General features: G+C 44.6%; 1 protein-coding gene across 2 annotated transcripts in view; it reads right to left on the bottom strand.

Annotated features, from left to right (window-relative positions):
• LOC147747105 (vitamin D3 hydroxylase-associated protein-like) overlaps positions 1 to 16,178 on the bottom strand; it is a 289,799-nt gene that overhangs the window by 51,237 nt on the left and 222,384 nt on the right. For both annotated transcript variants that reach the window (XM_086952355.1, XM_086952356.1), the window contains exon 11: positions 14,357 to 14,400. In XM_086952355.1, the coding sequence (XP_086808481.1) occupies positions 14,357 to 14,400 (44 nt within the window). The remainder of the gene's footprint in view (positions 1 to 14,356; positions 14,401 to 16,178) is intronic.

The raw sequence follows: 16,178 nt of genomic DNA, 5'->3' as shown, positions 1-16,178 counted from the left end.
GGATTCTGTAGCCACATTTCCTATCATATAACAAAATACGCTCCCCTAGACCAAGGCAGGAGGAGGCCCACCATGCAGTAACACTTCAGACGGGCCCATTGTCATTCTGTATGTGGCAATCAGCCTCATACAGAATGACAATGGGGGGGTGGGGCTGCTCTTGTGCTCCGAGGTGGAGTGCGAGGCGCCCCATCAGGGAGCAGAGGCCTCTCACTGGGAACAGCTCTGTTCCCTGCAAGGCCAAAATTACGGACAAACGGCGTCCTTAAAAGGGATCCTCACGGACAACGGACGTGAGATCCAATTTACGGACGGTCCGTGAAATTTACGGACGGTTGGTCACCCTACGTGCAGCAGCAGCATGAATGCATGCTCTGAGTAATCCTCTGAGCTCATACACGCCAGCGACGGAGCGAGTGCTGGAGGAGGCCCTTGCTGCATGCGGGATAAGGATTACACATTCCGGACCCAAAAGGCTGTTGCTACCCGTGCTGCCTTGGTGTCAGACTGAAACCAGCTCTCCCACTTCACGGTGGCGGGAGTGTCTTGTGAATCGCGCACCATCCTAAGCCAGGGCACAAGTCCTACAAAAACAGACACTCACATTGCACCTCCAGCCAGCGAGCCACACGTACTGCAGCCGGCCACAGATGGGGCTGCTGAGCACCTGAAAGAACATAGGGGCAGATTTATGAGGCTGTTGCGCCTCTTTGCGCCGCAATTGCGTCACTTTATTTGACGCAACTGCGGCGCAAACAATGCGCCCTATTTACAACGTGACACATCTAGGAGATGCGTCACGTTGTAAAGCACTGCGCCATAAGAAGGCGTTCCTGTGCAGGTGGGGGGCGTTCCTGCGCAGGAACGCCTCCTGAAAGTGGCTGAGTGAAATCTATGAGACTTTCAGGGCAATGCTGCGTCAAAACCCTGCGCCTGCTTGAAGCAGGCGTAGGTCTTGACGCAGCATTATGCACATGGTGTACCCCCGAGCCTTGCTGGAGCTGCGTCGCGCTTGCGACGCAACTCCAGCAATGCGCCACATTTCCGGCACAGATGCGTCACGCATCTGTGCCGTTTTTGCAGCATGGTGCGCCGCATTATAAATGCGGCGCACCATGGGTGGCGTAGCTGTGGCGCACTGTGGCGCACGTTAACTGGCGCATCCCTCGGGATGCGCCAGTTAACATAAATCTGCCCCATAGTTCTCACTGAGTATACAACTCAGAACATATCACGCCGCCAGTAAAAGATCCAGTCCAGGTGGAAGGGGGCAAAAGAGGACAGGGTGGCAACCAATAGGCACTAAAAAGCCTTTGGTACAATCATGACACTCTGTTCAGCATAATCCATGATGCAAAATGATGCACACTAATGAAAATTACAGGCGGAGCTGAAACACAGCTTCTGAAAGTAGATTGATTCCAAGAAGCCCTTGAAGAGCGAGCGGCGCATGTGTGCTGCAACGTCAGGTGAGACCCAAAACGTGCACACCTTTTACAAGGGCCCTGGACAGTGCTAAGGGACTTTTAACAGAAAGATTGTCAGGGTGTGGATTTTGTAAACTGAATGCGCCACTTTTCTGTTCTGCACAGTGCTTGTAACATGGGCTGTTTTAGATGCTGCAAGTCGATCAAAGGTCACTGTGCTTCTCTTTGAATATTCTACACGCTAAAAAATGCAAGGGCGGTTTTAGATTTTGCCAGCCAATCAAGGTTGCTTACTCTCACTCTCTTTGCTCGCTGACAAGGCCCCAGCGTTGAACAGAAATAAACCCTGAGGCCTTACGACGGCTGATGTTTTTGTTGGGTGCAGCTCTTGCAGATTCAGTTGCACTAGTTGTTTCATGTCACGGGTTAAGCATTCATTGGTGCAGCAGGAGCAGTGGCACTGCGGGCCGCAGTACCATCATTAAATAGTGCTGATTTTCACAACTTGAACTGCGGTCAGGGAACCCATTTCCTTCCTTGCAGCAGAACCCATGACACATTGACTACGCCACTGTGCGGGCGGGCCTAGCTTGGGTGAGCTGTACCGAGGTGCCCAGTGAGCCAATATTCTGAGGGGCACATGCGGAGCTGTGGGCATTAAGTTACTGCTAACTAACCCTGGGCGAAGAACTACGCTCCGTTCGCGGAGTTTGCGGAGTTTCGGCAACTCCGCGCTCCGCGGAGAACGCGAAGTTGTCGAATACTCCGCAAACTGCTGCGTAGCGTAGTTCTCGCGCGCTCAATAGCATTTTCGCGTGCGCGAGGATGCTTGTCGGTAAAATCGAGTTGCCGAACACGCAGAAACCGCAATCTGGCACAGAATAACTCGCGAACACGTTAGTAGTGACCGGAAATAAGAGGACGCGAGCGGGCGGGACAAACCTCATGGGTAACTTCGCGCGCTACACATCCCGAGCATGCAGGCAATCAATCAATCAATCAATCAGGATATTTGTATAGCGCACTACTCACCCAGAGGGTCTTAAGGCGCTTGGGGGAGGGGGGTCCGCTACTGCTCAAACAGCCATGTCTTGAGTTGCTTCCTGAAGCAGAGGTGGTCTTGGGTCAGGCGGAGGTGGATGGGGAGGGAGTTCCAAGTCTTGGCTGCCAGGTAGGAGAAGGATCTTCCTCCCATGGTGGATCTTCGGATGCGTGTCACGGCGGCGAGGGTGTGGCTGGTCGATCGTAGCTGGCGGGTGGGAGTGTAGAAGGTCAGGCGGTTGTTGAGGTACCTGGGGCCCAGGTCGTGGAGGGCCTTGTGTGCGTGGATGAGGAGTTGGAACGTGATTCTCTTGCTGACGGGGAGCCAGTGAAGGTCCCTCAGGTGTCCGGAGATGTGGCTGTGTAGGGGGATGTCCAAGATGAGTCGTGCGGAGGCGTTCTGGATGTGTTCGAGTCTTTTCTGGAGTTTGGCTGTGGTTCCGGTATAGAGGGTGTTTCCGTAGTCCAGTCGGCTGGTGACGAGTGCCTGTGTGACCGTCTTCCTGGTTTCGGTGGCGAGCCATCTGAAGATCTTTCGGAGCATGCGTAGGATGTTGAAGCATGATGATGAGACGGCGTTGACTTGTCTGGTCATCGAGAAGGAGGAGTCCAGGATGAAGCCCAGTTTGCTTGCGTGCGTGGTCCGTTGGTTTGGGTGCGCTGCCCAGGGCAGGGGCCACCAGGAGTCGGCACAGGCGGAGGGTGATGATCCAAGGATGAGGACTTCCGTCTTGTCTGAGTTCAGTTTCAGGCGGCTGTTCCTCATCCACTCGACTATGTCTTTCATCCCTTCGTGTAGGTTGGTTCTGGCGGTTCCTGGGTCGTTGGTGAGGGAGAGGATCAGCTGGGTGTCGTCGGCGTAGGAGATGATGTTGAGGTTGTGTTGGCGTACGATGGCTGCGAGGGGGCTCATGTAGACGTTGAAGAGGGTGGGGCTGAGTGATGATCCTTGTGGTACGCCGCATATGACTTCGGTGGCCTTGGATCTGTACGGGGGGAGGCGGACTCTCTGGGTTCTTCCGGTGAGGAACGAGATGATCCACTCCAGGGCCTTCTCCTGGATTCCGATGTTGCTGAGGCGCTGCACTAGGGTGCGGTGGCAGACCGTATCGAATGCTGCGGAGAGGTCCAGGAGGATGAGGGCCGCTGTTTCCCAGTTGTCGAGCAGGGCTCGGATGTCGTCAGTGGCTGTGATGAGGGCGGTCTCGGTGCTGTGGTTGGCGCGGGAGCCGGACTGCAAGTGGTCCAGGCTGGTTGGGCGAGCGCAATTGGTGATCCACTGTGTGAGGTTGTTGGCTGCTTGGTTGGGGTCCGTTGAGCTGGCGGGAGGGTTCTGGCTCAGTGAAGTGGTGAGCTGGTCGGTGGTGATCTTGTTCCAGTTCCTGTGGGGAACCTGTTGCGGGTGGTGGTGAGTCGTGGTCTTTCTGAAGCTGAAGTGGACGCAGCTGTGGTCTGTCCAGTGGAGTCCGGTGGAGTGGCTGAAGGAGATGTACTTGCTGGAGAAGAAGACTGGGTCAAGCGTGTGTCCGGCGTAGTGGGTGGGGGTGTTCACCAGTTGCATGAGTCCGAGGTTGGCGAGGTTGTCCAGCAGGGTGGTGGTGGTGTTGTCGTTGTTGTTCTCCAGGTGGAAGTTGAGGTCCCCTAGGAGGATGTAGTCAGCGGAGTCGAGGGCGTGCGGGCTGATGAAGTCTGCGATGTTTTCGCTGAATTGTGTGCGAGGTCCTGGGGGTCTGTAGATGAGGGTGCCTCTGAGTGTGGTCTTGGGGTCGGTGTGTATCTGGAAGTGAAGATGTTAAGCGGCTGTGAGGGTGTCGTCTGAGTTGGTCGTGATGCGGATGGTGTTCTTGTGGACGATGGCGATGCCTCCTCCTGTCTCGTTGACGCGGTCTCTCCGGGTGATCTTGTATCCGTCCGGGATGGCGACGGCGATGTCGGGCGCTGAGGAGGCGTTCATCCATGTTTCCGTGAGGAAGGCGACGTCTGGAGATGTGGTGTCGAGCAGGTTCCAGAGTTCCACGGTGCTCCCGAAGATGAAAAATGGCTCGCAAACGGGTCAAGCAAGCTACTACGTATGCTCGCGGAGCTATGCGTAGTTCGCGGAGTGCAAGTGCATCTTCGCGTAGCTCCGCGGAGTGCGGCTCCGCGAACTACGCCCAGGGTTACTGCTAACCGCATGTCACTGTCCCTTTTGCTTGTTTCTGTCTTATTTGGCAGTTTACAGTAGTTTTTAATCATTCATTGCTCCACCAGAGACTGACCAGTGAACACAAATGGCGGCCCCTGCTGCCTCATTTAATTTGCTAGTATCAGCAAGGCGGCCAAATTTCTCTCCACCCAGGGCGATATCCTAACAAAGGTTGGCTCTGCCACAGTGTCAGGTAGAGCGATTGCATGATAGACAAACATGCTGTGTAAGTATGTGCTGGTCTGCCAGGGCCCAACTAGGAACCAAAAGCAGCCCTGCCAAAAATGTTCAGACCACCCACCCCCCTCATTTCTTCTACACTCTTTGTCTTTAATCCATCTATATGGTGTGACTCGCTCCTCTCTCTCTCTTGGTGCTCCTTCCCCCTTCTCTCTTTCTTTTTTGCTTGTGCCTTTCACTGCCCTTGCCACAATAAAGGAACAGAAGGTTGGGCAGTTGTTGCCCTGGGACTGAAAATAAAGGCCTCCCCAGGCCTGCCGTTAAAAAGATGCGGGACATGGGCAAGCAACTAACTCCAACTAGCTGTACCATAGCAAGTGAGCAATGGGAACTGCATTTTTCCAAAATATATGCTAGCCCTGAAGCTGCCACAAGAGACTATGCCCCAGGAATACTGGAATCTTTAGAAATTACTGTGGGGGAAGTCACCGTGGCCATTAATCAGAGCCTTGGTAACAAGGCACCTGGGCCTGATGGCTTCCCAATAGACATAATTAAGTATAAGCCGGAACTCTGGGGAAAATTTTTTGTAAACCTCTTTAATAGTCTACCGTTTGCAAGAAATCCATAAAAGCACAGTTTAAAATACAATTCAACATATTTACAATTACAGTTACAGTAAATGCAATAAATGTTATAAAAATGCATATCAATATAATTACAGAGTAACACATTTCCATTGTATAAAGTGCAAAGGAGGTCAATAATCATGAGGAGTGCAAATAAATCAAGGGCATTCCATAGTTTTACGTACAATAAAAATAACTTTTAAGAAAGTGCTTGTGCGGAATACAAGTTCATCATCCTCTAATTTTAGGAGCATTAAATAGGACTGATTCAAGGAGAGCGGTCTATGTTTTTTAAAATATGGGGCTAAAAACCATTTAATATATTTCATATAAAACTTACAAATAAAAAAGAAATGTAGATCATTTTGTTTACTGATTCCGTCACAAGGACACAGAATATTTCCAGCTATGCTGTGTCCCAGAGGAAAACAGAGTGAAAACTTAATCGTTCCTGCTCTCATTCTGAAAAGTAAGGATCTTTCCCAATTACACATTGGCAATATCAAATACAATGGGAGTTATTGAATTGATAAGCCATTGTTAATATAGGACACAACAGTTTGTTTTCGCATCTCTTGTGACAGTCTTTTTCCATTATAAGTGGCATATAATTCAAGTTGGACTTCCTTTTTATCATTACTCTTAATGTGAGATGGGTTATCAAAGAGGTCACTTCTGTCTATGCTAGACAAACTTTCTTGTATACCCCGAAGCCATGGGATCTTATTCCATTTGTCACAGGCTAAGCACTCCCTCAGGATGTCCTGTGCTAGGCTAGCATAGTCATTTTCCCAAATAGCCAACCAAAATAGTGCGGGCCTTGCAGCAATAAAATCACTGATATAAGGTATATTCAACTCTGAGTGGCAAATGTACCCCGATGATGAAATGGGAACCCCCAGTAGTTTCCTACAGAGCCGATTCTCTTCTCTTTGTAGTATGGGGGTTTTTACTGACCCCCAAATTTCGGCGCCGTAGGTTGCCACAGGAGTACATTGTAGCCTGTATATCTTTAGTATTGCCTTAGTTGCTCCAATTTTCCTTGGTCTGGGAAGGGATAAAATTGAGTTTATAGCCTTTGAGAACTTGCCTGTGGCGTGGGCAATATGACCACTCCACAGGCCGTTCGCAGCAAAGACTATACCTAAGTATGGAAAGGTTTTAGTTGAGAGCAACTTATCAGCTCCTATCGTAATAGAATTAAATTGCCTGGCACCCGGCCCACAGGTCATAAAGAATGATTTTTTAAAATTTACTTTAAGATCCAAATTTCCCATATAAAAAGAAAAGTCCCTGACTCGTGCACGGAGGGCATTAGGTGTTAATCCCATGAGCACAGCGTCATCCGCATACAAAAGACAAGGTAGTGGGACTCCTTTAATTTTGGGAACATCTGAGGTAGCCTTCTTGAGAGAGTTACTCAGACCATTTATAGAGATAATAAATAACAGGGGTGTTAAAACGCACCCCTGTCTCACACCTCTTTTAACATTAATTGGCCCGGAAACTGTACCCTCCATGTCAATCCGTACTTGCGCCTTTGTATCTTTGTGCAAGTAGGCGAGGAAATGTACCAAGGGGGGGTCCAGGCCGTAAGACAAAAGAGTCGACCATAATTTTGACCTATTTACCAGGTCAAATGCGGATGATAAGTCCATGAATGCAAGGTAGATGGGTGATGCCTTGGCTAAGTTATATTTACTTATTAAAAGATTTAGATTTAGGCATTGTTCAATGGTCCCAACCTTGCATCTAAAACCCATTTGACAGCGGTCTAGTACCCCCATTTCCTCAGCCCAGTCATTGACTCTGTTGTACAGTACCCTACCCAAGATCTTCAATGTGTTGTCCAGGAGCGAAATAGGCCTGTAATTTACAGGATCAGATCTTTCGCCCTTTTTATAAATGGGCACTATTATGCTCATGGACCAGGTTGCGGGTATTGAGACAACGCGGTACCGTTACGACGCAGCTTTAACAACGAAAGTCGTTACAATGACTTTCGCTGGAGGGCGCTCTAGGATAGGGGATAGTTTAATTTACTATCCAACACCTTCCCTACTATCCACGGGGACTGGTGTTGGAATAGTAAATTAAACTATTCACTCTCAGCGCCCCCCCCAACGCAAGTCGTTGTAACGACTTGCGTTGTTAAAATTATGTCGTAAAGGGAGGTGTTGTAATGGTACACGTTGTACCGTCATTCATCCAAATATAGTACAATGCTGTTTTTAGTACATTGTTCTTGCTCTTGCAAGACCCTTGAAATGTTGCCCACACAGGTCAGGTACAGCCATTAAATGCAAATCATGTATGAGTTTCCAAATAAAAAGCCTTTGAAATGTAATTGTTTAGATACTGTAACATTGGATAATTACGCAAACAAACATTCAGTGTTAACACATCCATAAGAAAGTGTTCAAATAGGTGGCACATTGGTTGTTGTTGTGTTCTGAGACTGCATTAGCGGTACACTCAGTCATCCAACAGGTAACTCATAAGACATACTGCCCTTGGAGCAGGTGCTAGTTAACTCGCTCCCTGGCTGGATATTCTCTCATGTTCATTCAGGCCTCATGCTACTGTGTTCAAATGATGGATATATTTGCACATTTTGTTAAACATGTTGGTAAAGTTCACCCTTCTGGGGTTTGCACTAACCCTCTCAATCACTCACCATCTCATACTGTCTACGGGATGGGTCAATGAGGTAAAGTGTTCTACCAAAGTCGCCCCCTGTACTTCACAGAATGGATCCATCTTTTGACCTATATGAGCACTTTCTTATGGATGAAGTGCTCCCAATTGTCATTAGAAGCATCCCCTGGCGCTCCAATCATTCATCTCCTGGTATTGCCAGAATTCCATAAATATCATAATGCAATGTTCACAAAAAATTCATTTTATTTCATCATTATAGTTTGCATTAGTTTCTTTCGAAGGCTTATATTGTCTGCTTTATCATATAAACCAAAGTTCAATTAGTCCAATGCATTTCGGGCTGTTATGCCCTTCAACGGGGACCAAAAAGCTGAAAACAAGGAGCATAAAAAACCTAATCAATTCATGGGATTTCAGATATCATCATAAGCAAGCATCTAAATAACAACAAACGTCGTGCATTATAACTGTGTGGTGAAACCTGAAAACAACTCCCAAGTGACCGTGGTGAAATCAGCAAAATAGAAATAAATGAAAATGTCGCCTGTAGGCACTCACGTTGAAGTTGTACAGTCTCCAATGTATATGGTTAACTATAGGAGAAAGTGTTGACATTAGGTCACGCTACATACATTCCTAAAACATTAAGTTTAGCGAGAAAGCTTGGCAACAGAGACTTACTCTTAAGACGCCGCAGCGTCTCTCACGCGATTCAACAATTCATCAAATGCGATCTTCCTCGAGTGTGACTCCCAGTAATGTGGAGTAGCCAATGAGCAGACCAGTAAGAAAAGAAATAACCATGGACTAATTGAACTTTGGTTTATATGATAAAGCAGACAATATAAGCCTTCGAAAGAAACTAATGCAAACTATAATGATGAAATAAAATGAATTTTTTGTGAACATTGCATTATGGTATTTATGGAATTCTGGCAATACCAGGAGATGAATGAGTGGAGCGCCAGGGGAGGCTTCTAATGACAATTGGGAGCACTTCATGCAGGTTTACCAAAGGTCGCCGTTGACAAGCGACGCCACCCAGGCGGCACCCTCGACCCATGAGAAACATTGCAAACTTGCTATCGATCATTAATCGCTGTGCACCTTCCACCCTCGTTTCGATTATATTCATTCACTTGTCCTCGTGGAGAGTAGCACGCAACAAATCCTCAATCAAACAGCATAACAATCTTCTAATCAACAGTCCAGATTACTGCTCAGAATGCAATACGAGGAGATCAGTAAGAGCACTGAAGCAAGGGCGGATACTTTCGCCTTTGACCAAGGAGAGGCATCCAGAATATATTCACTGATTCAAGAGGATTTGGACCAAACGTCCTCCAACAGATCCAAGGCACAAAATATAAAACAACTCCTATACATTTCAAAGAGACATGTCAACCAGAAGCTGCATGCCAGCACTCTTGTAAGATATCACAAGATACAACGCATACCACGGGGATTGCGCATAGCTCTGAAACCCTCCCTTTGCAAGAACTCAAAAAGTTTTCAGGACAAGGGGTACCCCATACTAAATAGATGCTCACTGGATCTCATATTGTTGATAATTGAGGAACTTTCTGGTATCTTGTCTGACCTCAATAAAGAAATTGAAGAGATCACTGAAGAACTATCCTCGATGATGACAACAGAAGAAATCACAGCAGTTCTAGATGACATAAAGGATCAAATCAACAAACACACACAAGAAGTCAACGAGAGGAAGATCAGAAAATTCAAACGTGACACGTTAGACTATAAACTCGGAGAGGTATACACATGGGCAGATGTGTATGCCCAGAGAAGACGCAACCGGCCCTATACACCTTACACCGACACATCCTCTTCAGGGAGTGACACGTCTAACAAACCCACATCCTCGAAGACTCAACTACAAAAGAGAGGGCCAGACACCTCTCGTGAAACAACAAGCAAAGGAGATACGTCTACTACAATGAGAGATAGAGGAGAAACATCCACTGCACTCACAGATGCCACTACCTCGGAAGTTCCTTTTTTAGAACAAGGCTCAGCGCAACCTGAAGACTCAGGAGGGGAAAAAGATCCCCCAAACACAAGAAGTACAACACAGAAAAACAAAGAAAAGAAAAAACCAGTGACAAAGAACACCTAGTGATTAACATTTCGGATTACACTTTATCAGCACAAGAACTCGCAGTACTGGAAAAAGGGACCTCCTTCGTCCCCACAACTCAAACAAATTCATTGGAGTTGGAAATTAGTTTTTTCAAACTTATGCGTAAGTTGAGACTGCAACATTTTTTCGATAACACTGCCCTGATGTCTACATCTCAAGATAGTGATCAACTCAAGGGGCTCTGACTCAAAAGCTCATTTATGGCTCCAATGAGTCACAAAACGCTTGATCTATTTGAAACTTTAGTTAAACAGGATCTTTGCAAAATCAAACACTGTGGGCAAAGACACAGGAATCTTACAAACAAAGACATCAGCCTATTGAAGAAACTGGCTAACAATGAGAAGATCACCTGCACAAAAGCTGACAAAGGCGGTGGCCTAGTTGTGATGAACACCACGATGTATCAAGAAAAAATCAACGAACATCTATCAGATACCAACATCTATGCACCGCTTGATCAAAATCCCACTCAGGAATACTTGAACAAACTCAAAGAAATCATCAATAAGGCTAGGAACAATGAGACTATTAATGAAAGAACCAAAAACTTTCTTATCAAATCTAACCCCAGGAGTCCTACCTTCTACATGATGCCCAAAGTGCATAAAAATCTATTAGATCCTCCACTGCGACCTATAGTTTCTACTAAGGGAAGTTTACATGAGGCTATTGGACAGTTTATTGATAGATATCTGCAACCTACGGTTCAACAAATGCCGTCTTATATTAAAGACACTACCGACTTTTTGAACAGACTAAATGCCTTAAAAATTGATACCAATGAACGGTTGATCCTTTGCACTGCTAATGTTAAATCCCTCTATACCTCTATTCCACATGGCGGAGGAATTGAGGCTATGGAGGAGGCAATCCTGACTACTGAATATGATTTACCCACACAGACTTTCCTTATGGAATTAATAATTTTCACACTGTATCACAACATCTGGTACCAACAACTGGTTGGAACTTCCATGGGCAATTGTGCCACCCCTGTATATGCGAATATCTACATGAAGTCCTACGAAACACAACATATCTTGGAAAATCCTCTTTGGAAGACTAACTTGAAAATGTTTGTTCGATACATTGACGACATCTTCATTCTTTGGAAAGACACAAAGGAATCACTAGTGGAAGCACTTATCAATTTGAATCAGAAAAATGAGAGAATTCAATTAACCTGGGAAATCTCAGACTCAACCATCACCTTTTTAGACGTACGGATTAATGTACACGAAGAGGGTATTGAAACAGAAATGTACCGGAAGGCAACGGATAGAAACAATACCTTGCATTTTCAAAGTTTCCGCCAACAGACACTTAAGCAACATTTGCCTCTATCACAGATGATGAGGGCCAAGAGAATTATTTCTGATCCTAACAAACTTCAACCAAAACTCAATGAGATGGGCAACAGATTTTGTGACAGGGGTTATCCTATCAATCTTATTGATCAAACCAAAGAGAAAGTCAAAAGTATGCCCAGAGGAGATCTGTTGAAAACACGACAAAAAAACTAAGAAAATAGAACGACAATTGTTTCAAAATATTCCACTGCTAGCTATAAATTCAAGAAAATCATCCGTAATCACTGGCACATTTTGAAAGCAGAACCGGATTTTAATCATGCTTTTGACCACCAACCAATCTTTGCGTTCACCAGGTGCAAAAATGTAGGTGAACTTTTGAAAACCAAAACTGACCCTTTGACTATATTCCGTGGAACTCGATCCTGTTTACAATGTGGAAATTGTAATAACATCATCAGAGGCAACTGCATAACTCACCCTATGAAAGGGCACAAGATCAAATTACGAGTGAACGCGAGCTGTGACACAACTAATGTGATCTACATGCTCAAGTGTCCCTGCGGAAAGGTATACGTGGGAAAAACCACACGCAAGATCAAAATCAGACTGAACGAACACAAGTCTAATATCAGAACTCATAACACTAAATCAACTGTGGCTGTCCATTTTTCTGAAACATCACATAACATTTCACAACTCCAATTTTTGATTCTGGAGGTCATTCCTAAAATAGAAGGTCGGGACAACAATTGTTATCTCTTACAAAGAGAAAATAGTTGGACTTATTTGCTTAACTCTCACAAACCTTTCGGTCTCAATGACCGTATAGAATTTATATGTTACCTGTGAATAATCCACCAGACTCATTCTATGTGCCTTGTTTAACTGTTGTAAGACGAGTCCCCTTAATACGGTTTCATCACTTGCATCTACAACATGATTATGCAATGTTGCTATTTTATAATTGTTTTTTCATTTATTTATTTTTTATTATTTCATTTTGTGCAACTTTATCAACACCCAATTCATGTTTGACATTCTAACTAGCATTGACCCAGTCTCCGATCACATGATCGGACGCTGGACCAATCACCATCCGTTTTACCCAGGACATGGGTATTTCTTTTCTTACCGGTCTGCTCATTGGCTACTCCACATTACTGCGAGTCACACTCGAGGAAGATCGCATTTGATGAATTGTTGAATCGCGTGAGAGACGCTGCAGCGTCTTAAGAGTAAGTATCTGTTACCAAGCTTTCTCGCTAAACGTAATGTTTTAGGAATGTATGTAGCGTGACCTAATGTCAACACTTTCTCCTATAGTTAACCATATACATTGGAGACTGTACAACTTCAACGTGAGTGCCTACAGGCGACATTTTCATTTATTTCTATTTTGCTGATTTCACCACGGTCACTTGGGAGTTGTTTTCACGTTTCACCACACAGTTATAATGCACGACGTTTGTTGTTATTAAGATGCTTGCTTATGATGATATCTGAAATCCCATGAATTGATTAGGTTTGTTATGCTCCGTGTTTTCAGCTTTTTGGTCCCCGATGAAGGGCATAACAGCCCGAAATGCATTGGACTAATTGAACTTTGGTTTATATGATAAAGCAGGCAATATAAGCCTTCGAAAGAAATTAATGCAAACTATGTTGATGAAATAAAATGAGTTTTTTGTTAACATTGCATTATGATATTTATGGAATTCTGGAAATACCAGGAGATGAATGAGTGGAGCGCCAGGGGATGCTTCTAATGACAATTGGGAGCACTTCATGCAGGTTTACCAAAGGTCGCCATTGACAAGCGAGTAGCGACGCCACCCAGGCGGCACCCTCGACCCATGAGAAACATTGCAAACTTGCTATCGATCATTAATCGCTGTGCACCTTCCACCCTCGTTTCGATCACTTTCTTATGGATGTAATAACCCCTTGACCGCGGCGCAAATTCCGCCGCAGTGCTAGGGGAAATAATGAGTGGGCGGGGTTCGGATAGCCCCAGGCCATCCTCCGCACACGCTCACTGTGACATCGGACAGCCGGGGGCCGCCCGACACATGCAATGGGTTAATACTGAATGTTTTGTTTGCATAATTATCCAATGACAGGCCTTTTAATCCACTTGGCATCCCCACAGTGGGCTGGGGATTGGCGGAGGGTGCTTGGATGCTGATTTTGAAAGCCCAGGGCCCCCCCGTTGTTTTTGGCACTTTTCCCATCTCCCCAACGTTAACTGCAGTAGAAACTGGGAGGTTTCAATAAAGAGAGAAAGAGAAGGGATGATAGGGAAGGTGGAGTTAATACGGTCAGAGAGGAACAAGAGAGAGAGAAGAGAGGAGAGAGAGAGACAGAGAGAATAGATGGTTGGAAAGAGAGAAAGCAAGAGGAGACGAAGGGAGCAGGGCTGGTTTGAGCATTTTTGTCAGGGCTGCTTTTGGTTCCCCAGTCCAAAACTGCTTCATAATGAATTCTTACAGCCTGTTTGCTGAGGCAGCAACAAATGGAACCATTTGTGTGGAACTGTAACAGAAACAATAATAAAATGGACTGACTTAAAACAGATATGGTATAGAAAATCCATTCTATTAAATCCACCCATTAAGCAACAGAAAATGTATATTTTCATTCCCTTACATACTTGGGCAGGTTTATAACTTTTAGAATAGCAATGTACTCTTTCTAACAGTGATGCTAATGTAGTCAAGTAGATTTAATACAGTTATAGTCAGTTCTCAGAGCATTACCTCACTCCGCAGAGGGCGTTCAGCTCTTTAGCAACCCGTGGAAACTAAGACAAAATACATATAAATACAAATAAATTAGTTCTGTCAAAAGATGAAGTCTTTTTTGTTTACAATCTAATTTAAGAAGTAACGATGGCCTCAGAAATGGATATAAAAGCTGAGAAAGAAAGACATCAAATACAGCTACAGTGCATGACTCAAATCAAATCAAATCAAATAAGCTTTATTCGATTTTTGATTAACAAAATCATAAAAGCACATATTAAAAACAATTTTTTAAAAAGTCTATACGATTTAAAAAGACATAAAAATATTAAAAAAGAAAAAAACTGGTATACAATTTATACAAGTCCGTCAATCACCATAATCAATATACCAGATGGATGATTTCTTTTTTTACCAATCTCAAGGTTAGGGGAAGCAATCATATACATACATGATCAATTCAATATATGTAATCTAGATATATGTTGTTTACATGTGTTCAGATGATATTCTTGTTAAAAACAGAAAGAACAAACACATACATCATATGGTGTTCCGGAATCTGATAAGTATCTTTAGGAAAGAAGATATTGCCTTTATAACATATTCGGATTCTAAGTGTTTTAAGTTAAAGAATGCCGCTCTGCAACCCCTTATGCCCCATTTTGTAAGTATAGGTTTCAAATACCTTTTCCTGGGAATCTGATACAATTTACAAAACAAAATGCAGTGAATGTTAGATTTGTGGGAGGTGTCGTCACATGGGCACATTACCAGGTCATTAGACCAATCATTACATTCTGGAAAGGTTACCAGTCTATAAAATGAGTCGGTGCAAAATCTAGTAATAATAATAATAATCCATATTTGTAAAGCGCAAACCATCACCCGTTAGGGTCTCTAGGCGCTGGGGGCGGTCGGGAAGGTTAAGCAAGCTATTGCCCAGAGTCACATGGTGCTGGGCTAACCTGCCGCCGACCCCGGGGTTTGAACCGTGATCCCCAGATTCCGGAGCCAGTCACCCTGGCCGCGGCGCCACCCCTCTTCCTGTCAACAACATACGAGAATAACAACTTGATTCTAATAATAAATAAGGCTGGATCCCTACATGGGTAATAAGTATCTGATTTTCCGTAACCGTGCGTTTACCCTTTTATGAGATCCACATTTTGTTATCTAGATGTTCCAGGACCAGTTTTTTTAGGATACTTCTTGGAACTGCTTCCATACTTGTTGGAGTGTCAAAGAATTCTGGGTGCCCAATCTCAGACATTGTGGCTTTTACATACTTTACTAAAAAAGGGGGGGTTCCTTTCTGTGGTTATTGTATAATTCTCGCACAGTAAATCCAACCAATAGTACCAGACACCTGTCGTGAAACAGTTTTTAACTTGTAGATGTTTTACAATATCCTCAAAGTTATATATGCATATAAACAAAAAATTGTATCAAAAGTCACATTTATTAAAAGAGGAAGACACAAGTATGAATGCTAGAAAATTCAAACAATATCATCACAAATACATACATATACTTTTCTTCCAAGTTTTACAATATAAAAACATAAAGAAACATGATAAAAGAACAAATGTTGTCGACGCGTTTCGGTGCTTAGTCGGATAAGACACCTTCTTCAGGACTAATGATTAAAACTTCATAAATTTTTCAAGCTTTTTAATTTGCTATACCAGTCTTGATCCTGGAGCGAAAATTTCCTTTAGTTTGTGTATTCTCCTCTGTTGGTTCAATCTAGAGGATTTGGTAACGATGTGGGATACCAGGAATTTAGATGGACATTCCTCAAGGCGCCTAATTTCTGTATAGGTCGACTTAGGTC

The sequence above is a fragment of the Lissotriton vulgaris genome, chromosome 1_1 (genome assembly GCF_964263255.1).
Source record: "Lissotriton vulgaris chromosome 1_1, aLisVul1.2, whole genome shotgun sequence".
Taxonomy (NCBI): domain Eukaryota; kingdom Metazoa; phylum Chordata; class Amphibia; order Caudata; family Salamandridae; genus Lissotriton; species Lissotriton vulgaris.
Note: the sequence above shows the minus strand (reverse complement) of the source record. Positions and strands in the feature narration are given on the sequence as shown.